This window comes from Rousettus aegyptiacus, unplaced genomic scaffold (genome assembly GCF_014176215.1).
Source record: "Rousettus aegyptiacus isolate mRouAeg1 unplaced genomic scaffold, mRouAeg1.p scaffold_m13_p_15, whole genome shotgun sequence".
NCBI lineage: Eukaryota > Metazoa > Chordata > Mammalia > Chiroptera > Pteropodidae > Rousettus > Rousettus aegyptiacus.
The window spans coordinates 40,779,238-40,803,655 of NW_023416290.1; the positions used below are offsets into that span (position 1 = coordinate 40,779,238).

The 24,418-nt window shown below is 42.3% G+C and overlaps 1 protein-coding gene across 4 annotated transcripts in view; it reads right to left on the bottom strand.

Annotated features, from left to right (window-relative positions):
* Nucleotides 1-24,418, bottom strand: part of SYBU (syntabulin) — a 71,199-nt gene that overhangs the window by 20,155 nt on the left and 26,626 nt on the right. Inside the window, exons 1-2 of one of the 4 annotated variants that reach the window (XM_016158975.2) lie at nucleotides 13,784-20,198; nucleotides 12,439-12,597 (exon numbers count right to left, since the gene is read on the bottom strand). The exons of the other annotated variants lie outside the window; for them this stretch is intronic. Of the exons in view, the coding sequence (XP_016014461.2) occupies nucleotides 12,439-12,466 (28 nt within the window). The 5' untranslated portion in view covers nucleotides 12,467-12,597; nucleotides 13,784-20,198. Of the gene's footprint in view, nucleotides 1-12,438; nucleotides 12,598-13,783; nucleotides 20,199-24,418 lie in introns of those variants that run through there. 4 annotated transcript variants of the gene reach the window in all.

Sequence of the window (24,418 nt, forward strand, 5' to 3'; positions counted from 1 at the left end):
ATAATACTGTTTTAAAGAGGAAGGGCTGACCAGTTTGGAGTTGGGGGTGTTAAACATCATTCGGGAGAAAGGAACACCTCACAATCCAGCCCGCTCTCCAGCCCTACCCTGCTGCTTTCAGGGTGGTCGATGTGTCCACGGCTCACACGCTGAATGGCACCAAAGGAACCATACAGGCAGGCATTGTCTCCCACATCTAATCAGCAACTGGCACTAGCCCTTCGTCAGGCTGGGCTGAGGGGAAACCCTCTCCCCCACTGTCCTCCACTGAGCAGGTCTGGGAAGCACTGCATCCATAGTGGCCATGAACTTCTTCCATATTGATTATCTTCGAGTCCTGGTAATAACAAGAGCAAGACCTCCCTGAAGAACTTTCCAGACTCTTACATGTTCCTTATCTTTGATTTTTGGTCAAATGTACTGAACTAAATTTCTGCCCCTTTAAAAAACTAGCTGCAGAGCCCGGCACTTCTATTCAAGGAGACGTGTTTATCCAGTGTTTACCAAAATGAGGCGTCTGCCCTCCACGTCTGGCAGGAAGACCTAAATCAGGGAAAAGCGGCACCTGAGGTGCCAGAGGGTGGTGGGTTCAGAGCAGGGGTGTCACTGTGGGGGAGTTAACAGAGGAGGGAGGAGGTGAAGGGGAGGGAGAGAGAACTGGAGACTGACATGCCACCACCACTAAAAAGTCATGGTCGGGCGAGGATCTGTCTGTGACTAAGTCCCGAATATAGAGGAGGAGGGCAAGATTGGTCTTTGTTGAAGTCACCTCGTTTTCCACTCTTCTCGGTAAGGCGGTGCTGTCTACAAGCATAGAGGCTATGAATGGAAGGAAGCACCCACTTGCTGGGAAAAAGACGACGTAATTTACAACTCCGCAGAGACTTGCAACAAGGGCTCTCAAACAACGCTTTTTTTTTTTTTTTAAACCTCGCTTCTGTCCTTAAGTAGTTTTTTAAATTGACTCTAAGACCCACTGGCCTGGACGGCCTCCCCTCATCCCTGTCACCACTGTGTGACAGCCTCCGGAACACGCCCTGCATAACTCGCTCTCCACGAGCAGGTTCCTGTCCACTTTCGGCAGCAGCACCAGGAGTGTCATGGGCCGTGATCTACGCTGATGGCGGGTCTCACACCTGCCTGGCTCCCTGGACCGTCTCAGCAGCGCGGACCACCTCCGCTCCATGCCGGCAGCGACGTCACCGGGCCTGGCCAGCCCTCGGCCGCGCTCCGCCCCTAATGCCCCGACGTCCTCGCACCCCCTGCGTCACGGAGACTAGAACGGGACGCTGACTTGCGTCCGCCTCCCTCATCCTGTTGCCTGTCCACCATTTCCTCGCTCTCATTTTCACGAAGAAGGGTCACATCTTACATATTCCTAAAAGGTAGATTTACGTTGTTCTCTGCTTTTTTTTTATGAGGTTATAAAAAAATCATATTACTAAAATTCTTCCCATAGTCGTAGTGCCTTCATTTGACTGCTAATAGTGTATTTGTATGACATACTATAATTTATTTCTTCATTCTCCTGAGGATGGGAAAATGAGTTGGGTTTATTCCAGTTACTCATCTAGCTAGATTTTCCATGCTGATAAACATCTATTTGCATTTCCAGAGGCACAAGGCTCCCTAAGAAAAAAATAAATAAAATAAAGACTAAATGCACTTTTATGTAATGTTCCATAGGCAAAAAGAAACGCTCTTCGGATTATTTGTCCTTACGCCCCTTTCCTTCTCATTGTTACGGAGAATCGAGAGTTAAAAGTCAAAGCAGAAGCACTGCATAACCTCATCCCAATTTTAGGATCCAACATGCCTAAGGTGACCCTTCGTCCTAAGGTGACCCTTTGTTCTAGGGCCCTGAGTAGCCCTAAGAGATCAGGAATTACCTAACGTCATGTTAGGTCTGGTTTAGGTCACTCCACGACCTTTTCCCTTAGTCTTGGCAATGAGACCAGCCCATGAACGTAAGAAGCTGACCCAGAGGTACCAAATTATGCATATTACCTCACTGGCGGGGGGAACCCCATGGCCCAGGGTGGGAAGGAAGGGGGACAGGTGGCGGCATCCTTGTGTGAGTATGTGCCAGTGCTTGATGAAGCAAGCCCAGGACTTGGTTAGGTGCCTAGTTCTAAGGGCAAATTCTGCACTTGAGTCATGAGTAAGGGAAATGTCTGAGTTTTAAACCAGGACCCGCAGTCTCAGAGAAGGGGGGAGGGACTGTGTAAACGTCTCTGTGTTAGAAAGCAAATGCCCTGCTTCAGAATCGTGGAAGCCAAAGTAAAGATTTCTGCTTTCGATTTGCATCCAAGCATCTACCTGTCACATCTGATGTTTGTTGCTTCAGCATTCTGTGAATTTAAGTAACTAGGTCTGTGGAGCAAATCAGGCAGTTGAAAGGTAGATTTTAAACCATCCTTTGCTCTGAAATCCACCAATCACCTTCTCCTTCCCCATGACAGTGGCTCTCAAAGTGTGGGCCCAAACCGGCAGCCTCTGCCTCCCTTGGAAGCTCATTGGAAATGCAGATTCTCAGGCCCCACCCTAGACCTACAGAGTCAGCAACTCAGAGACAGAGTGGGGCTCAGGAACTGGGGTTTCAACTCACACTTTAGAATCTGGCATCTGAGAACCACCGCCTCTGGCTGAGGCCCCCCATGCAGCAGCTTCCTCTGAGAAACGGAGCAGGCTCAACTGGCTCTAAAACAGAGCGGTGCACCGCAGAACACACTTTGGGAGTCATTTTAACAAATTTCACATTCGACATGAGTCAATTTCTTCCTTTACTTGGCATAATACTGTTACTAAACCATGCTTCGTCTGACAACACTTATGTAACAGCTGTGGTTAAAAAGTAGATTCCAGCACAGGAGGATTCCACATTCCAATATGTGACCCTTCATTTGATGACAGTGTACCCTCAGGACATCGCTTACCCTCTCTACACCTCAGTTCCCTCACTCTAAAAAGAGATCAAAACAGTGCCTGTCACACGGGATCACTGTAAGAATTAAATGACAAATTGGGGACTACTGTAAGTGAATAAATTTTCATCATTTATTGGTCCAGTTATCCATATGGTTGGTATGTGTTGGTAAACATTAAATTTCTCTGAGAATTCTTGCGTACAAGCACCATAAATGTGTGTGTGTGTTTTAAGGACTGTGACTTACGGTTAAGTGTTTATTACATGACTACGCTCTAATACAAGTGGTACATTTATAGTTTACCCTGCTTCTCTCAGCACTGCTCAGAAATGGCCTATTCCATTCACACACTGTGCAGTGTACTTCACACTTATTCTCATTTAATCCTTACGTCAACCTATGAGACAGGTACAATTTTATTCCCATTTTACAGTTGAGAGAAGGGGAGAACAGGTCCCTTGCTCAAGGTTACACAGCTTAGTGAAGCTGGAATTTGAAGGTGGGCATTTAGGCTTTAGAAATACCATATTAATAAATGCATCAAAATAGGCCTTAACTAGCAAGAATGCATATCTGCATGAAACTTCAAGAACTGGGGAAAATTTGACTTCTCTGTGTTTGCTTACTTATGCAAAGGGCTTGCTGAAACCTGCAAAATTCATTTATATAAAGTCTGCAGCCCAAAACTTAGAATGCAAAAAGCATGTGGCCTGAGAAGACCTCTGTCTTGTTCACCACTGTAGCCTCAAAGCCAAGCACAGTGCCTGGAGACTCAGAAGAATATTTATTGAATGAGGAAAGCAAGGGTCTTAACAAGATTATCATCACTCTGCTCTCTCTGCTCTGCATCTCTTATCAGACAGAGCACAATTGGTGAACACCCACTTGCAGGGAGTCTGCTCTTTTAATACTACACTAGCCCTTGGGGCTGAGCCATTCACCAATTTTCAACAGTGATAACAGGAATGAGTCTTCATTTTTAAACAAAATGTTGACATATCGTGAATGCGCTTGAAGGAAGTATTGCTATTTTAAACACCTAACAGAAAGAGGTTTTTCACGGTGTTGTCTGGGACCATCGGCATCAGTGTCACCTGGACTATTTTGCTGAAAATACTGAGTCTTGACTCATACCCCAGATCTGCTGGCTGAAATGTCTTCAAGTCATTCCCATAATACACATTTTTACAAATTGCTGGGGTGATCTTTCAGGCACACTAAAGTTTGAGAATCACTGTAATAAATAACTCCAGTTTTCAATATTTCTAAGTTGCAGCCACTTGCTCAAATCTGTCTGTTCAGTAACTCCGTGAACTGGCTGCTTCTTCCCATCCGGAATGCTCCGCTCCGGGCCATCATCATTTTGCGCCTAGAATTATGAAGCAGCTGCAAATCCCGTCCCAGCTGCTCCTTGTGGCCCTGAGCATTCCATCCTCCACCCTGGTCAAGAGCATAAATCTCATTAGGTGATTCCCCTGCTGAGATCCTTTAATGGCACCCCATATCCTTAAGATAAAGCCCCAACTCTGCAGCATGATTTACAGCCCTCACTGCCACCACTGCTCCCCCCACCCCCCCCCCCCCCCCCCCCCCCCAGCCAGCGGAACCACCGCGTTTCCTGAAGGCAGCACAATACTCTATAGATGCCCGATTTTCACACATGCTGTTCCCTCTACCTGGATCACTTTCCTGTCCCTCTGGGCCTGGCTTACTACTACCTGTTCCTCAAGTCTCAGCTTAGCATCTGCCTTTAATTCTCTCAGGAGCCCCTCCTCGACACTCTGACCCCACCTGGAACTTAACCAGCATTTATCCCCCGCACTACAATCTCTGTCTGCAATTTCCCGGCACAATGTCAGCTCCTCGAGGGCTTGCTCACCACTGTATCCCAGTGTCTGATGCAGCATTTAGCACACAATAGGTGCTGTCAGTCCAAAAGGTTTCAAAGTAGTAAAGGATTTAATACTTGGCATTTATTTAGCGATGGCTCCTAGAAAGGCTTTCTACTGAGTTACCTTCTTCTTTCCCTTTAGGCTGGGTTGACGGACTGGTGTTGTTTACAACTAGGATAAATATTCCTTCCACTCCCATCTCTGTCCCAAGTCTCTTAAAAGTCAAGTTTTCAGCCCAAAACTTAGAATGCAAAAAGCATGTAGCCTGGGAAGACCTCTGTCTTGTTCACCACTGTAGCCCCAAAGCCAAGCACAGTGCCTAGAGACCCACAAGAATATTTATTGAATGAGGAAAGAAAAGTACTGAAAGCAATTACAGGTATATTTATGGAAATTACACCACAAATTTTTCAGAAATCACAAAAGAAGGAGGTAGCATGTTGGAGGTAGACAAAAAAGCATACAGGATATCGAAGCAGAGAAAAAATAAATAAATTCTGAAGATCATCAAGTGCTAAGTTTGGTGTTGATGTCCAGTAAAATTGTAGAAAAGGTCCCTTAATAAGACAAGTAGGAATAGCAAGAGTTCACTGAGATATGAAAAAACAATTCTCACTTCCTCTTCTGATGGAGTTATGATGTGGGCTGCCACATAAATCACACATGTGGAATTCAGTAAGCACTTAGTCAAAACACTTAGGAGAGTCTTATGAACGAGTCCGGCATGTGCACTGCATGACTACACAGTTCAGTACCTGAAGGATCCTACTAATGGATTGCTTGTCAATCTCTAGGGAAATCTCTAGGAACCTGTCACCTGGCTCCGTCCTCGCCCTTATCCTTCTAAACATGCTTGATTAATGACATGAATGAAAACATGGGCGGCATGCTGTCGACAGCTGACCACATATTACACAAGCCTTGAAGAGATAACACGACGAATGACAAAGCCAGATACCGATGTTACTAGACACTGTGGACTAAACGCCGGAGCTGTCAAGAACTCTGTGTCTGCTACTTCCTTTCATCGTTTCTCTCTAAGTCATACAGAGTACAGACGAGGAAACTGATGTTCTGATTGATGATGAGATTCGCCTCACGTCACAGGGCTAGTAAACAGCAGAGCTAGCTTATCTTACTCCAGAGTCTGCTTTCTTCTTTGCCCTCTCTGCTTGGTATCATATGATCAGAATTCATAAAGAGTTAAGAACTGGAAACCAAGATGATAATCATGATATTCAATTTAGCCCATTTCAAATATGTGTTGAACCTTGCACATGCTACAGCAGTGGGCAGGTAGATGGGTGGGTGGGTGGGGGATCTTGGAGAAGAACAGTTCTGGTGCTCGAGGCTGCTTGTAGGAGACGAGCTGTCCAGACCAACAACTAGGATATGAGGCAGGACATGATGAGTGCAATACAGAGAGAGGGCACTAAGAGAACACAGAGGAAGAAGAAATACGCTCAGCTATGGTGAGGGGAAGCAGGCAGCGACTATGCCATGGAAGAGATGCCACCTGAGATGGGCCATGAGCACCAGGCAGAATATGAACAAGTGTTTGGGATGAGGAAGGGAGCAGAGCTTAGGTGAAAGGGATGCCATGACCTGAACCACAGAGGAAGAGAACACAGGGAATATTTAGAATACACCGACTCCCTTGTTTGTCTGGAGCAGAGTGACCAGATGAGAAAATGCAACCATAAAGGTGAGGAGTTGGAGAATGTGAATGCTATGCTGACATGACTACATGGAAGGCTAATGGCATTTACTCCGAAGGCAAGAGGGAGCCAGGACGAGTTTTGAACAGGGTGGTAACATGAACAGAGTGATGCTTTACGGAGACATTGAGGCAGCTGTATCTGGAAGAGGGGCTGGAGGCTGGAGGGCAAGGCAGGTGACTCTTCTGGCTGGGAGGTAGGTATACAGTAACCGGGAGAGCCCAGACCATGGAGTCCTGTTCCACATAGCTCTTAGGCTCACAAAATTAAATGCGTAGGTTCAAAACCCGTTTAAAACCCCAAGGGAATGAAAAGATTTAAAACAGTAAAAGCATGAAGTAATTTAAATATCAAGAAACATCCCATCTTATGTTGCACACTTGACTGCAGCGCTAAAGACATAAAAAAACAATTGAATGAAGATATGTATGTTTTCTGTACAACCAAAGAGCAGAAAAACAAACAAAACAGGAATTATCTCAGTCAAATGAAAGGAAAAAAGCCTCTTATATTGCCTGAGGACTAGGTGAAAAATTGAATAATCTAATCAGAATGGATTGCGATACTCCAAGATCAATCCTAGATTTACCACTGTGTAATCAATCTTTAATGGAAATTTTTGTTATTTGCAGACACAAATGTCGATAAAATAAAACAAATAATCTGGGTAAATTCTGGCAATTTCTGGCATCTGTACAGAATATTAGAACAAAAGCAAATGGAGAAGTGGAAGGCCTAGTGGGGTTTGTTTTAACTTAGACATGTGTTTCAGGAACTAACATAAGAATTGGGGAGGAAAGGGCATAATGAAGTCACATGAAAATGTTTCCAGAAGGCCTGGCAGCACAACAGAGAGAATTCTGGATTGGGGGATGGGCTTGGAGAAAAACAGGTGCAAGGCAGGTGGACTGGCTCCTGCCCTCCTGCCCTGGGACACCTGTTCAAGGCCTGGGAAGCCTAGCGCCGGCCCAGGGAGGAGACTTCACCTGGGACGCTGCACTCCACTGTGGCCTTCTGGGGCTGGGTACATGCTGGGGAGAGACAAGGCATCCTGCAAACCAGCTGAGCTTCCAGCAGCAAGATCCAGCATGACACCTCATGCCATTGTTAATCAATTGAAAACTATTTTGAACTCTCAAGCTTCTGAACAAAATGTTTCTGAATGTCCCCTGAAAATTTTCTCTACTGATTCTTGTGTGGTTTATAGCATTTAAAAAGAATGGAACACATTCACAATTAGATTATGCTCTGTACACAAATTAGGCTCTGCATTTCCATGGATCTGTTTAATGGAACTTTCCCCAGGGTCTCAACTCAAAGTGACATCTGGCACAGAGTACACGTTCCCAGGCAAACCCTCTGCTCGCCCAGCTACCCTGCCCCACCCCGCCCACAAGTTCACTTTTAAATTCAGTGTACTCAATGTTCTCTGTTCTCTCTACCCCTCAATGTTCTGTGAAAATCCAAAGTGGAACAGAAAAGCAAAGCAGATATTAAGGCCAATCTCTTTAGGATCACTGGAGACTGTCTACATTGCAGTAAAATGGAGAGAATAAGTAGGAAATGAGAGTTTGGAAATATCCCTAAACAATTAAATTGTATGCGACTAATTCTGTAGCCTAAACCTATAAGCACCCCCCAAAGACAAAACTGACAAGGCTCAAAAGGAACAAACCCACTAAAGTTGAATTGCAATATTGCCTTGGCATATAAATCACAAAAATATCTTCTAGGCCCTGGGGCGAACATTCATAAACATCCAGTGTGCGCCTACTTGGTCCTAAGGCCCTGGGCTAATCGCAGGAGCACAAGGCAAAGAAAGCATGGCTCCAGGCTTAAATGCTACCATCGCATTCCTACATATCTTGTAGGGACAGAGACCTCCGATGGAAAAATGATTTTTAAAGTGCAAAGAAAGGATAAAACACACATTTCAATACAGTGGTTACACTTGAGGAGGGCAGCCTGGATGTGGGAGAGCCTGCAGGCAGCTTCGGGGGCGGTGGTGACTCTTAAAGCGGAAGATGGGGTTGCAGTGGTTGCTTTATTATTACCCTGCATAGTTTACGTACATGTCATGCATTCTTTTTGTGCATCGCATTATATATAATATTTAAAAATAAATAAGGGAAGTGGCAAAAATGAACTTAAAAGAGAATAAAATGATAGTGAGAGAGAATAGGAACACACGATCTCTGTCCTACGGAGGCTTACATTCTAGTAGAGAAGAGTCATCTCAAACATAGTTGTTAAATATAACATGGTAACCATAACAATAGCATTTTTTTAAAAAACCTCTGAGTACACAGTACTTAAGTTAACAGCAACGGCATGTAAAGAGCAGATCTCCAAGTGTCTTTGCACTTAAAAATCTGGTTTTACCCTTTATAAGTGTCAAGACAGCATTACTGCCTCTCGGTCACTTCCCAGACCCTCAAAGTTGGGGTTGCATGGTCCTCCTCAGTGTACTCACGGGACCCTGAACTTCCTCCAGAAACACATCACACACGTACAGGGGGCCTCTAGCTTACTGTTGTATCCCAGTGCCTGGCTCACTGCCAGGAACACAATAAATATTTGTTGGAAAAAAAAAATGAGTAGCGTTACTGGGTTCAGTTCTGTTCAACAGTGGTTGAGACCGAAGAGAAAAGAAAGGGTGGAAATGCGAAGCTGGAGACTCCCGTCCAAAATGCAAAATGCAAGAATGCTCCAGCTTCGCACAGACAAAACCCCTTCGCTGTCCTTGGCAGACTGGCTTGGCGGGATGCCAGGCGACGGCACTGCCTGCAGACCCTAAGCCACTGCTCTGCATGCACTACCGCTTCTCAGCCTGTGGCCCAGACCCTTCATTTCTCCCACCGCCTACGAGGGGGACAGCACTGGATGTCAGGCAGAAACCCAGTATCAGGTTCAGGCACAGCCTCTCAAGAACACTCAGGCCCGCCAGTAGTCTCAGCAGGAATCAGATCTTCCTGGCAGAGGCTGCAGAGCCTGCCTATCTCAGCCACGGGGGCGGTGAGGACAAGATGCCAAAGACTCAGGAAGATGCACTTTCCCTAAATAATATCGACGCCACATAAGACAAGGTGCCATCCTTCTGAAACTGCCATGAACTTCCTCTTGATGAAAAAGAACTTGACAAACAGAACTGCTCGCCAAGAACTCGAAAGGATGTGTGACCCACAAATCCCGGCAGCAATGTCCAGAACCAAACCCACACCTGACGAAGTGTGCACCGTCAGGGGCGTTCCTGTGTGACCAACGACCACGGAAAAGAACGCGAGGCACCGTTTTGGTCACAGGCCAGTATAGATGAAAGGTCACCATGGCAGTGGGGACTCTGCCAAGGATTAATTTTTGCCTTGAAACAAGGCTTCTTCTAGGTAGGTTATCTGAGTGATATTGCATCTGAAATCGAGTTTAGCAAAACATATTTAGCATTTACGGACATATGTTGATTGCAAGGTCCCAGCCTCTAGACACCTTGTTTTAAATCACATCGTACAAATGTCCTCCCCTTTTTTCCATTTGAGCGACTTGGTATAGTCTCATTGTACATGCCACATTCTTTCCAGGGCAAACAGATGGAACGAAGAGAAAATGCCAGAAAGGAAAAATGAAAATAACAATGAAATAGAAATAAAGCTGCAAAATATAATCTGGGTCAACTCTTCAAGAGTTTGAATATCAGCACTAGCAGGCTCTGCACATATGGCATTGGTTTTATATTTTTCTTGGCTCAGATATCACACAGGATGGTGCAAAAAAAAAAAAAAATCCCAGCATGGAGTCTATTTTTATCCAGATTAATCAATCATTTCCCATCTCTTCCCCTCCCATCATTCCCCGAACTTTCAACTTAATGAAACTGCTCTCTTTTCAAAATATGCCATTTACTGTACTCTGAACGGAAATCCTTTCAGGAAAGAAAGTAAGCCTAAAATTTGAATCTAGATTTTTAATTGCCACATTTTTAATCTGTTATAAATATTAGCTGACTTATGCTATGGCCTAGCCCTTCTTATCTTACCCATATCCACTGTGTTAGTGACAACAAAACTAAGTAACAAACATTTTATTACATATGTGTATACAGACTTAGCAAAAGCATATAGCCACACATTTAAAAAGAGAAAACTATTGTATTTCTCACCTTTTGTTAGCTACATTTCATGTACCCTGAATGTCATAATTCCCATCAGAATGCCAAGCACACAGCGAAGTTCTCAGGAAGTATTTGATAAGAAATTTAATAGGCTGAATGGAACCAAGCTAAAGGAATGTTCAAGCTGCTAACTACAACCCCTCCCCCTGATGACAAGGCATTGTAAAAACGATGATGATGCCTACAGTAATCATAATACAATAACAGCTAATATATAGTGTGCTATCTGCCATTGATTATGTCATTAATTTTTGAAGCAGCCCATGTCATAGGTACTATTATTATTCCATTATACAGTTGAGGAAACAGTTTTAGAGAGAAGATGCAGATATTTTCAGGTCAAAAAACAAAAATCCCATTTGATGATGGTTTTCAAAGACAGGCAGGAGAATTAATCACAGACACACTGAAAAAAAGAAACAAGACCTTATGTTACTTAATGAGGTGAAAAACTTTGGGGAAAGTGTGACCAACACTGTTTCCGGTCTCCAAAACCACGATCTCTACAGGGTTCATCACACACCCCTGTTCGTACACTGCTCCACTGACGAATGGAAATTGTATTTATAAAATATGAAGGCAATGACCTAAATCTCGACCTCAGTGACAAAGTCAGAACCAGAGTAATCATCAGCACATTCACATTCTCAAAGGGTGGAACCTTTTCGCCATTTTGGGCAATTAAAATTGAGCCATGACTAACAGTTGGAAAAAAAGGCATCTCACTGGTTCTCCTTCGCCCGAATGGTCATGAGTACAGAAAACAAAAGAAATTTATAATCTAGCCTAATACTCTGTATTCACTCTTTCATATGACTAAAATGAATCAATCTTACACCAACACAGTACATGTTGTGGTTTTCGTTTAGAACTCCTAGATGCCAGGTAACGACTCTGGACAGTCTAAATGTCTAAATTTTCCATAATTTTAAAGTTACTGAACTAGAGTTGGGGTTGCCATATGTACAATATGTCTTTTGTTCCTACTAATTAATTTTAACACCACAGGTGTTAATCATTTGCCCAGCGGATGAAAATCACTCTAAGATGACCCATGTGTTTTACAACACTGCAAACCCAACCCTTTTGTGCTCTTGGAATGTACAGTAAGGAGGAAGTATCTGATCAAATCCGTTAATAAAAAAGAACTTCCACATCCCTGTTCCATGGGCATGAAGAATTTCAGAATTTCTACTGGATCCCACACGAGAAAAGTAAATTAAAACTGGTCTAAGAGAAATGCTCTGAATAATTTCCAAGGTGAACTGGCAGACACAATCTCATAAGCAGGCTCTCTCTTGATGACAAATACTTTGCATCTTGGTCTACACAGAGGCCCACTGCAAACTGTGTGCAGTGCCAATTAGCATTAACTGTGGCTGGGCCCGTCCTGTCCTGTAGCATACCACCAGGTAAGGCTGGGCTTTGCATCTACAAGTGCAGCATGCAATGCTCAGAGTTAGAGGAGCGTTCTAAAATGTAAGCGTTTGAGGTCACTCTTTTCTGGTTAGGCTTCAGATTGCACAGACTCACCAAGACAGGAGTATTTAAAACAATATATGTGTGTAATTTTTGAAAGTTTAGTTATAGATTCCGCATTCTGAATACCTGAAAGGCAGAGCTGAAAAATTTTTTTTTAGACTATGTTTTTAGCTTACTACAACTAACTTCACACAAAGAGCAAATCGTCTGTGATCCAATATAATTATTTACTTACTGTGACTAATACTACTTACTTAGAAGGTAAGCTCCATAGACTTTCATGGCAAACACTGCCTCTGCAAACAGCCTCCCACCACAGGCTGGGGTACGTCTTGTGCAAAAATATAGTGTGTGCAGCTCATCTCTCGGTGAAGTACAGTCTCAGAGTGGGGTATCCATGGAGACCGAGCCTCCTACATGTGCAGGGCAATGAAGTTACTCTGCTGGGCACCATAGCAACAGGAGGCAGAGGGAAGGCCAGCCTATCAGGGACCAACACAGGAGCTTCTCCCTAGTGACTGCAGCATTTCAAACGAAACCATCGCCCTCATGAATGGACACAAAGCATTTAAAGAAATACCAAATTGTTAAATAAAAGTAAATGCCTACAAAACAGTCAAGGCGAATCTTTTGTCGACATTGGAGCAAAACACTTAGAGTCTTTCTACAATCATTTTGTCCCAATGGACATGGAAGAAATTACATCAAAACACCACACATTTCTAAATTTAATGGTAAGCATGTGATGCTTTGAGGAAAAAGCTTGGTGTGCTCCATGAATTCCAGCTATTTAAATATGCAAGGCACTTCACAGTGCTGGCTGGGAGAGAGGGACAGGAGAAATCCGTTGTTCCAAAGGGAAAAAACGAAATCAAGGACTCTCTGGGACAACTGTGGCCATACTCCTTCCAAATAGGTTTGCTTAGAGTAAACACATTTATTAAGCTCCCACCAAAACCCTCCATTATATAGGATAATTCTTACTAATTGAGTCATCCGTGATAAAATAGGACCAATGTAAATGAGATGGTGAGTGGGCATTTGAATGCTTTAAAGTTGTGATATTTATAAATTTTCCTCATTTCTCATTTTATAATAATAATAACAGTTAGCGGTGATCATCTATTGAGCACATACTGTATACCAGACAAATCCTATCACTTACAAACACAGCTTCCTGCCAAATGCTGACACTGAGTTTTGCAAAAATACAGGATACGCATGTTTACCTCTTAGTGCTGTGCAATATTTGTGTGATACATATAGTCTGCTATATACCTAACATATTTTGTGATTCTCACAGCAGTCTAAAAAGGATAAGTATTAATGATTCTTCCGTATCATAAAAAAAAAAATTTCCTTATGTTATAAAAAAAAAAAAAAAAAACCTTCCACCCACTAACTGCCCTTACCCCCACTGTTGTGCTGATAACCTGGTCCATCCTATTTGATGTTTAAATATAAGGTGAGTTACCCTCCTCCCAAAACTGTCTCCCAGAAAAGAAATCCCTTTACATGAAAAGTTTTCAAAAATTCCATATTATAGAGCTCTGTCTTATAATTATCTTCTTTGAACAAGATACATCAGTCTGAACTGACCTCAATCACTGCTAGCTTGGGCCGCCTTCAGAGGTCCACTGCTAGGACTGTTTAAAATGAAAGAGGCAAGAAGTTGAAACAGATTTTTTAATTATTCATGTGGTATGACTCCTCCAGTCTTTTAAAAACCACTTTAAATAGCAACACGGTCAATAGTTAAGTTGTAGAGATTGCAAAAACCCATATCCCTTGCTAACTGAACTCAGGAACTCAGCAGCTTTGGAGTGAAGGCTACTCACATATATCTACAGGAAAACAGAAAAACCAGCTGTCCCCATGCTGTACAGTGGATGCTGTGACAACCTGCCAGTTGTCCTCCAATATCCGCCCCCATTTGATTAAGATGTCCTGAAATATAATTGGAAATGTCATGCACCACTTCTGTGCCCTGACCTTAAAATGACTGGGTGAGTGTCCCCTGCTCTCTTTCCCCCTTCATTCTGCCTGGTAGATGACAGCTAACCTGACGGAGCTGCCTACCAGCCATGATTATTCAAACATCCATGTGCTATTTTGCAAGAGACAAACAAACTTCTGGCTAGTTTTAATGTCTGTATTTTCGGTCTCCTTTTATAGAAACTTAACTCATACCCTCACAGCACTTGTCTTGAAAAACTATCTGATGAAAGGACCAGACATGAAATCATAACTGCTCTATATCAAACAAAGGGGGTGGAAGTGAAGATGATTTGCTCTGGGAAAAACAGATGAGTTGAAAAGTTGCTCTAGTGATGAGAAAGAATGAATGAAATACTTTATGTTAACTATGAATAACAAAGCCAATGTTTCTAAACTAATAATAGACTATAAATAAGTATGTTTAACTAAAATAACAAATAAAAACCCATTCATGTATCTCAAAGATTTACTTGAGTTAGCGAGTAAAACATTTGAAAATCTCATTAGGAAAATGGGGGACCTTACATTCTGTCACATACACTGTATCCACACATTTTTCTCTGTTTTCACCATCTCTTTCCTAGGCTAAGCCACCTGAATTTAGTCTACCTGCTTCCAGTTTCATCTCTTAATAATCCAAGCTCCAGGGTAGCCAAAAGGACCCTGAATATATAAATTACGGCTCTCTTAAAACCCTGCAGTGGCTTCCCATCACTCCAACATTACAGTCGTCACCTGTTAGCACTCTTTCCTTCCTAACTCACTGCCCTACCTCCCCCCACCACACACACCCTCTCTAAGTGTGAAGGAATATGGCTAAGTTCTCAGCTCAAAGGTCGTCTCCTCGGACACGCCCCTGGCACTGTCTGCATAGCATTACCTCGTTTTGCTTGTCCCTATCTGAACTTATCTTGTTAGTCTGCCTGTGTATCAGCCATCTCCTCATGTTAAAGGCATTGTCCACGAGAATGGTCATCTTGTCTATTTTTTCACTCCTCTGCCCTGAATGCCTGGAACAATGAATGGAGTCAGCACGGAGTAAATGCTTAATAAATATTTGTTGAATGAATGAGTGCAAGCTACTCGATGTACAGCTGGGATTCAAACCTGGATTTAGCAGATACCTTATACGTGGTGAAGTGAGGGTTCCCTTCCTTAAGACTCTTACGTAGCCATCGCCTTCCTGCAATGTCACGAACATTCCAGACTGTGCATCTTGGAATGCAAATCCACTGAAGACTGGCTCCTGAAGCATTCCCTCACTTAACCACAACCTGCACACTCACAAGGCTTGCTGCTGCCCCTGGCTGCTCCCACATAGGCTTTGACTCGCTGAATTACCGAAATGAACATACCATGATGTTCAACACACAACTTTTCAATAACCCGACAGTACGCCGAAATGCCATGCGATGAATTACACCAACAAAGAAGACAGGGAGGTCAGCATACTTATCTGTTGGAGAGAGGGCACAGCTTCTTCACACACAGCCCGGGAGTTCTCTAGGTAACCGGACCCTCCTCTTGCCCCTTCATGATGTGGGAATGACTCCAAGCTGCTGCCAGTGCCAAGCATGTCACCGCACCTCGGCTGTCCTTAACCATGCCCATACCTTCTTACCATGTGGACAGTCTGTTCCATAAACTCTCCTCCTCAGTTAGGAAAAAAAAAAAGTCACATATCTGCTTGAATCACAGCCCTTGGTTTATAGGTTTGTGTGTAAAAGAAGTTTCCAGGCGGATTTCTCTTACGCTGACAGTCGATAAATATGTCCAACGGTGGGTGTCTGGTCTGCCGGAGCGTCTGCTATGTATGAGGGACCCATAGTGCTTCCTTCGCAACACATAAGAGCATGCGGTAAGCACCTTGCAGGCCCTCAAATCAGTGGCTAGAACACTGTACATGCAATAAATCCTAGAGGACCTGGGATTTGGATGGCAGTAACCTTTGGAGAGAAGAGGATTATAACTCACTAATTCTTAGGGAAAAAACTATTAACAGACCATTTGGCAGCATTACATTGACTGGGTGCATCATCTAAAGCACAGATGGAAGAAAGGCTCGAGAGTAAATATGTACCCCTGTCATAAAGATAAACCCTCAAGTACACTCATTGCAATTAAGCTTCATTTTCCTGCTCTGGTCTCTGCTGGGGAGGAGTGACAGATGATATAACCATCCTCCACCATAAGACATTCTCTGATATATCCAGAATGAGCATTCTTTCTCCCAGGGGTGGAAGAAAAGTTTCAGAGACCCATTTCAGAACCAGTGATAAACTCTGGTACCAGATGACAAAGTCCAATGATCTTTGTTTAATAAAGTATTGGTGATACGCGGGCCGCATAGAAAACATTTTGACAAGTAGAGAAAGGACCAGTTCACAGTTAGGTGGAAAACACTGAATACCTTATCATCCCCTTGATTTTCACATCCTCTTATTAATCTGTATCCAGACAGCCTCATGTGTTCAATTCTCCATATTTCAGTGAAGTTACACTGAAGTCCATTGATTTTGTTTTCAGCAACAGCCAGCATGATCTACATATGGGCTGTATCAGCTAACTTATAAAAATGAATAAGAACTTTTAAGGTTCTAACTGAAGAAAAATAATCCTCGCCTAATATCAGCACATTTCTCTTGTCACACTCCTCCACTGCAATTAAAATCGATCCTTTGCAGCCTTATAAACTTATAGTCAGGGCAATAGTTGAAGAGTTAGGAACAAGACTACCCTGTTTAAAATCCATTTACAAGCTATGTGGCCTCAGATGGGTTACTAAACCTCTCTGTGCCCCAGTTTCCCCATCTGTAACACAGAGGGTAATAATATCCCTTTCTAGCACTGTTGTCACGATAAAATGAGTAAAGTGCTTAGAATTTTGCCCGGGGCTGTCAGTACTCAATAAATATTAGCTAAAACATCTTAAAACCCAATTTCAGAGTGTTAACCAAGCCCACAGCTATATCTGATACCTCCTTCCAGCTATTTCCATGAGGCTTTCAGTCTCCAGAACAGGTTACAGCCTTTATCTGAGCTGGGCCTTGCTGCTGCAACACCTCTGATCGTGACTGTAAGCTATATGAAAAGTGATACCCTGCCCAGGCTGCAGAAAGTTTCCATATAACTAAAATCTTTCGGGCACTAAAAACTTAATATTTTCCACTCTATGAAAATATTTCTAAAATGCTTAAGACATTTTTCTGCCCTCATACACATCATTTCCACCACAATGACTCCGTCTATTTCTAGAACGTTAATTACCACACTAAGCACTACAAAGCATTTAAACACGTGTGCTTTTTAGTGGCCTTTTGTCTGCTCTACCATATTTCCCCATCTCTTTCCTCAATGTCAAGCCATCAGCTGTCAACCTGTACTCTGGTCAGTGTCCTCCCATTTTACCCCATCTGGGATAGATAACATGACGTGCCAGAATTTTGTTTCAAATAGACGTTAAGTTCTGTGTGAGAGTGTTATGAGTTTTCTTGTAAATAAAGTGCATGGAATTTGTGCCTCTACAAAGGATCAACATGAACATTTACTGAGGAATCACTTTGTGCCAAGTCCAATGTTGGGCACTTTACATTCAGTAGTCCGTTTAATCTTCACAAAAACCCATTTTACAGACACGAGCACACAGTTATAAAGTGGCAGTGTAAAGATACACACCTAGTGAGCGAGACTCAAGTCTGGTAGTTAGAAAGTGTTCCGCCCCCCACCCCCAACCCTCCAAAGTAGGACGAGTTAGGTAATCTGGGGAGAAGCTGTGTAAAGTCCAAGCTCTCAACCCTCCTCTAGGTAGCTCGAGTTATTATATAAGAATGGCTTCCCCAGGTACGTGTCCCCCTCCCTTGTTTCACAGAACTAACTTTGAAGTGAAAGCAATGCCTGTGATAAGCTCAGGAACACTAGCTGAGTGAAAGAATCTCTGCCTATTAAGAGAAGCTGTGTCCAGTGGTCACGAACCTAGTTGGTGTTTTCTAGGAAATGCTTCTGAATGTGGGAAATAGTTTTGTGGGGGTTTTTTGTTTTTTGTTTTTTTCGTTGTTGTTGTTTTTTAAGCGACCAATCCTCTGTTATTGTTGCGAGGTTATTATAGTTCATCTGGCCAGGTCTCCAATTTCAATTGCCTGGGTGGTATCTGATAACAAGGGAATACTAACTTAATCTGAATGCTGATGGAGTAAGGTGACATCTTTCAAATGCAGATTTCAACATTTTAGTTTCTAAATGTGGATTTCTTTTAAATCATTGTGACCCTAACCTTTTGTTCTTTATCTATCTTCTCATTGCAGGTGTTATTTTTTTAATTCTTCCTTTCACATTTTCTGATTATTTGTTGAAATTGTGTGATTGTTTCCTCAGCTCTCCAACAAGCCTTGTGAAGAAAGGGTTTAGTACTTGTGTTGTATAACAATGATACTGGATCTTTTTCTTCCTTGGGTTAAGCTACAGTATTCCCCAAGCAGTAAATCAAGCATTAAAGGAGGCCCAGGAATGTCATTTGATGTACTAGCGGTAATCCCATTAGGCCTTTCCTTTCTGGGTAAAAAAAATCTCATCAGGATATCTGACTGCAAACTAAATATAGGAGAAGCACCTGGGAGAAGGTATGTTCCCAGAGCAGATTCATCAAAAAGGTCCCAGTTATAATACCTTCATTCCTCTCCTTTTAATCTGTACTTTATGCCAGATTTATTGTACAGTAGTCTCCCTTAAATTATGAGCTCCCTAAGAGCAGGGTGACACTGAGGTCGGTCACCTCTGCCACATCTTTCCGACGCTCCCCAACACTAAACAGAATTCCTTACACAGAGTGTGCATCCTCTTTCTCAGTTAAGTATTTATTGGACACTTACTTTATGACAGACACTGTATTAGGCTCTGGAGATTCAGTTTCAGTGTTTGCTGAACGGACTTAAGAGGAAAACATGAAAACGTAAAGCCATTATCCAACTGGAGTGTAGGGATGTTTTCTTTTGCTCTTTGGTGGCAAATTTTTAATTAAATCTGCATAGGTATTAAATGACATAAGCCAAAATGGCAGAAGGCTGATCGCTTCTGAGAAGTTCCAGAACAAGTCCTTCCCTTCCTGCTGCGTGTGCCACACAGCCCTGTTGGAAGGGCGCAGGCTTGTGCAGCCCACCTTTCCAAGCCCTTCCTGGCAGCCTGCGACTCATTTCCCTCCTCTTTCTGCATCAGATACTCAGGCAACAGTACTAGCTCTTTATCGTAATGACCAAAGGGGCGTGTCTATAACTCTTTTCTGAAGTGAATAGCAGTTTTCCACAATCTAGAACAACGAACCTAAAATTAAATGGGCTTGGGTTATTTTGTGTTCAAGGGCCCCTAAGCATCTGCCTAAGAGACACTAATTGCTTGCTATTTTAATAACGTGGTATTGGTTCTGATGAGTCCATTTATTTAAAAAAAAAAAAAAGTAGAGCGTGTACTAAGAGCTGAAGATAGTTTGGGCTGAGGGGAGATGGCCACTTGGGGCTGTGGAGAAGGCGGAACACTGTAACCTGAGAGTAATGTCTTCTGTGATTTAACAGATTCTGTCTCTGCATTTTATACATATTAGAGTCATCCAGGGGCCTCATTTCCAGGATTTCCTCTCTTCATATTCACGAGACTGACAGGTTTATTCTGCCAAGAACTATAGGTCACAGTGCAGATTTTTCTAAATACAAAGAGCTTACTGTACAGAACTGGGTCCCCTTCAAAAGTCTGAGCAACATTTTTAGTGATGATGTTAAGGAGTTTCAGGCAGCTATGAAATAAACTTTAGGGATCCCTTTGACCTTGGTTAAATGCAAATAAATGAAAAGATCATAAGGTAAGGACTACTTAGGTGATATTGTTGTGGTCCCATCAAATCTACGACCCACGGAACCAATTGAGATGAATAGTGAGCCTTTATTAGCCAGCCGGCTGGCGACTGACTCTCTACACTGCAGGGTTAGAGGAGATCAGCCCCGAGCTCCCAAAAGAGGCAGTTTATAAAGCCTAGAACCACATCCTGGTTAACATCAAACAAGCAAGCAAGCAGATTACAGAAGCAAGTTAGCTGTTAGCATATCTTTGAGCAGATTACCACACCCTGGTTAACATCAAACAAGCAAGCAGATTACAGAAGCAGAAATTGACTCACTTGACAGTTTTCCACTCTTAACATTATGTATGCCTATAAGCAATTAAATCAAAAAGTTGACAAATGTGGTATTTCTGGCTCTGCCTCCGGGCAAGGGTCATTAAACTAAGATTCATAAATCCCGATAAAGGAGTTCCTCAGAAATAGTGATAATGTTTGCATATGAGTATTTTTGTGGAATATGGGTCCATGGCTTTCATGATTCTCAAAGGATCCAATAATCAAAAGAGCATGAAGCACTATTCTTGTTTTCTTCCTTCCTACTCTCCCTGCCTCTCTCCCGCCTTTTTCTTCTTTTTTGTCTGCATTTTCTTCATGAAGACTGTTAAGGGTGGAAAACTTTCCAGTAAACCTACATTAAGGATTTACTCTGATTCTGTTAACCAGGGTGTGGTAATCTGCTCAAAGATATGCTAACAGCCAACTTCTGATTCTGTAATCTGCTTACTTGTTTTGATGTTAACCAGGGTGTGGTAACCTGCTTACTTGTTAACCAGGGTGCGGTTCTAGTTTTTAGAAACTGCCTCATTTGGGAGCTCAGATACAGCGTCATACACTGGCCAGCTAATAATAAAGGCTCGCAATTCATCTCAATTGGCTCTGTGGGTCTTAGATTTGAACAATTCACAACAAAGACCTAAAGCCTTAAACATTCTCAGCAAGACAAGTGATTGGCCCTTAGCAATTGAGTACCATCTATAGGATGTGAATTCTGTATATACACATAGGGTTTTAAAAGTCTTACGTTAACATAATTATTCCTATTATGATTACTGAAACAAGGAAGGACAATGACTCTCTTAACTCCCATTTAAACTTAATTTGTTATTTCTACACCACGCTTGTCTCCTGTTTCACTGTTTCCTTGTATTGTCACCATGTAATGGCTGAAAAATGACTGCTAGAAATTTATTACTTGAAGGAAAATTACTGCTTGGCTGTGTCCATGGGAACACAGGCTGTCACCCATAGGAACATAATATTCTAACAATAAGCTTTCTGCTTCTGTATTCCCGCTTACACACCTGACCTGTGAGTTTACAGGTAATGAATAAAAGAAGGATAGACCTTTGTGTTTAGACAGAATGAAGAATGGGATTTTGGGCTTAAAACCCCTATACCTCTACATTTCGAGGTTGCTTAATTTGGGGTCTGCGTACCCCTGGCAGATCCAGCTGGCTGAATAAAGAGTGTGTTTCCTATAACTCACTGAGTTCTGGTGGTCCATGTGTCTTTCGGGGGCTGGCGGCTACAATAACCACTGTAAAATGGTTTTGAAATGAGGCAGGGGGCTGGATAACAAAAATAAAATGACTTCAAGTTGCATTCAATTCCTACAATACTTTTTCACAACGAAATCTACATTTCCTCTACAAGCCACGAAGCTGACATTCTTCCCACCACCATTTAATCTTCTCAACCCCATAGTCCACCTCTGTTCTAGAAGTCAACAAGTGTTGACGGAGCCCCCAATATGTATCCATCCTGTGTACAGAAAGAGGAGGGCAGAGCTCTGCTTGTAAGTGTACACCCCATACATTAGAGCAGATTCCATTGGTGACTACTCCCAGGTTAAAAGAAAATTGAGAACATTTCTCCAAAGGAGATGTACAAATGGCCAATGAACACATGAAAAGACACTCGTCATCATTAGCCATCAGGGAAATGTAAATTAAAAGCACCATGACATACCACTTCACGCCCCCTAGAATGGCTAAAATAAAAAAGATAGACAATAGCAACTGTTCACAAGGATGGATGTGGGGGAATCAGAACTCTTACATGGTGCTGGTGGCACAGCCATTTTGGAAAACGGTCTGGCAGTTCCTCCAAGTGTTAAACACAGAGTTACCATATGACTCAGCGATTTCATTCCTAGGTTATATACCCTAGAGGACTGAAAGCATGTTCACACAAAAACCTGTACGTGAATGTTCACAGCGCCACTATTCGTAATAGCCAAAAAGTAGAATCGATCCAAATGTTCATCAACTGCGAATGGATAAACAAAGCGCAGTACACATCACCACACTGAGGCAAGATGTCGACAAAAGGAAAAGCCGAGAGGGTACATGGGGACTCTGTATTCTCCATTCGACTCTTCTGTAAACTTGAAATTGCTCAAAAAAAACCCCACAAACAAACAAACAAAAACAAAAAAAAGTCTATTTAAAAATGTGGTCTATCAATACAAAGAGATATTACTGAGGCATAAAAAAGAATGAAGTACTAATACATGCTACGCTGATGAACCTTGAAATCACTAGGCTAAGTGAAAGAAGCCAAACACAAAAGGCCACATATAGTATGATTCCACTTATGAGATGTCCGGAATAGGCAGATCCATAGAGCCAGAGGCTAGGTCAGCAGCTGCCAGAGCCTGGGGGAGAGTGGCCAGTGACTGCTAATGGGTATGAGGTTTCTTTTGGGAGCTGATAAAAATGTTCTGAAATTAGGTAGTGGTGATGCTTGCACAACCTTTTGAAAATACTAGAAATCAATGAACTGTACACTTTTAAAGTATGAATTTTACGGTATGTGAATTCTATCTCTATTAAAAAAAAAAAAAAAAGACAGTCGAGCTGGTGGGGAGAGAAGGAGGCAATTATTATCCTTGGGTCCTGAGGGGAAGCAGAATTTTGCCAAGCAAAAATATGCCTTTTAGGGATAGTGATTATTTTAAGTGGCTTATTTTTAAGAACAGAAAGACTCAAGAAGAGCCTTTGACCTCCCCCTTACCTGACTAAAGGAATTCAGATAAAAAACCTGCTTAAAGGAAGGGATCTAACCTCAGCATAATATAAACTAAGTGTGGCAGGCAGGTAGGAACCTACAAAGTCCGTCTGTTAGAGGTCCCTCTGTGTTCTATCATTTCTGGGTGGCCCAGCAAATATTTGTTTATCAAATGTTTGCTCTTTCTCATCTACCTGTGGATTGCCTGCTTTCCCTTTGAAGTCTCAGATCCCTGTCTTCCTCTCCTTAGTCCAGAAGAGAGTATAAGCCTTCACTGCCTGATTTGTCCAGGGATCTCACATGCTTATGAACCCCCATACGTATATACACAATAAATTTGGTTATTTTTTTCTGTTAGTCTGTCTCATGTCAATTTAATTATCAGATCAGCCAGAAGCACTTAGAAGAGTAGAAGGAAAATTATTTTTCCTCCCCCACACTACACAAGGTAATGGTTTTATTTCTTGGCTATAATTACATGACATTCTTTACCTCGCTGTCTCTGTCTTAACTCTTGATAGTATCGAGCACCCTTTTTACAATATCCACCCTTCTCTTTCATATGCCGTCTTCCCTATTGTGTGTCATTCCCTTTCTTGTTTGTATGATTCCAAAGCAAAGGACTATTAACAAATTCATCATGACCAACATTTATCAGGAGCCTAGGAAAGAGGGGATTTCTTTTCCACACAGTCTAAGTTTTTTCCTGAAACTAAATGACATTCTCTTTGGTTGGCCAAAAGCAAGATGAAGACTAAACACTCCATTAAGAGATGCTGTGTGTATCAATCATTCGGGAAGAACAAAAGTGGACAGAGATAGAAGAGGACACAGGACCTTCCAGTGGAAAAAGACACAGGGCCAAGCATCGGCTCCACTGAAATAAAGTTGTCTAGAGCTCCTTGCACAATAAGGTCACCCTTTCCCAAACAAAACTTAGAAGACAAATATAAGGAATGAGGACTCATGCAAGCCATTAATCTGTCTTTTCAGGCTCATGAGTATATATAGCATAACTGTGGATGTTAAAGCAAATAATGCAATGTAGAAGATGTCTCGCAACACCAATCCAATGTTCTTGTCCTTTTAAAGTTAAAACTTCAGTTTTACTAAACCTATATTTTGCGTTTACTGTACGTATTTCTATGACACGAAATATTTATTTATATATTGCAGATTCTGAGAATTGACCTTCTCTGATGCTCATGGCATCTCATCCATTGCAATAATTATCTCCATTTCATCTCATAGCTTTCAATATTTTGTAGTTGTTGAACACAAAACATCATGTTCATATTTCAATCTTTAGAAAGCAAATAAAATAACTAGGTTAACCAGTACGT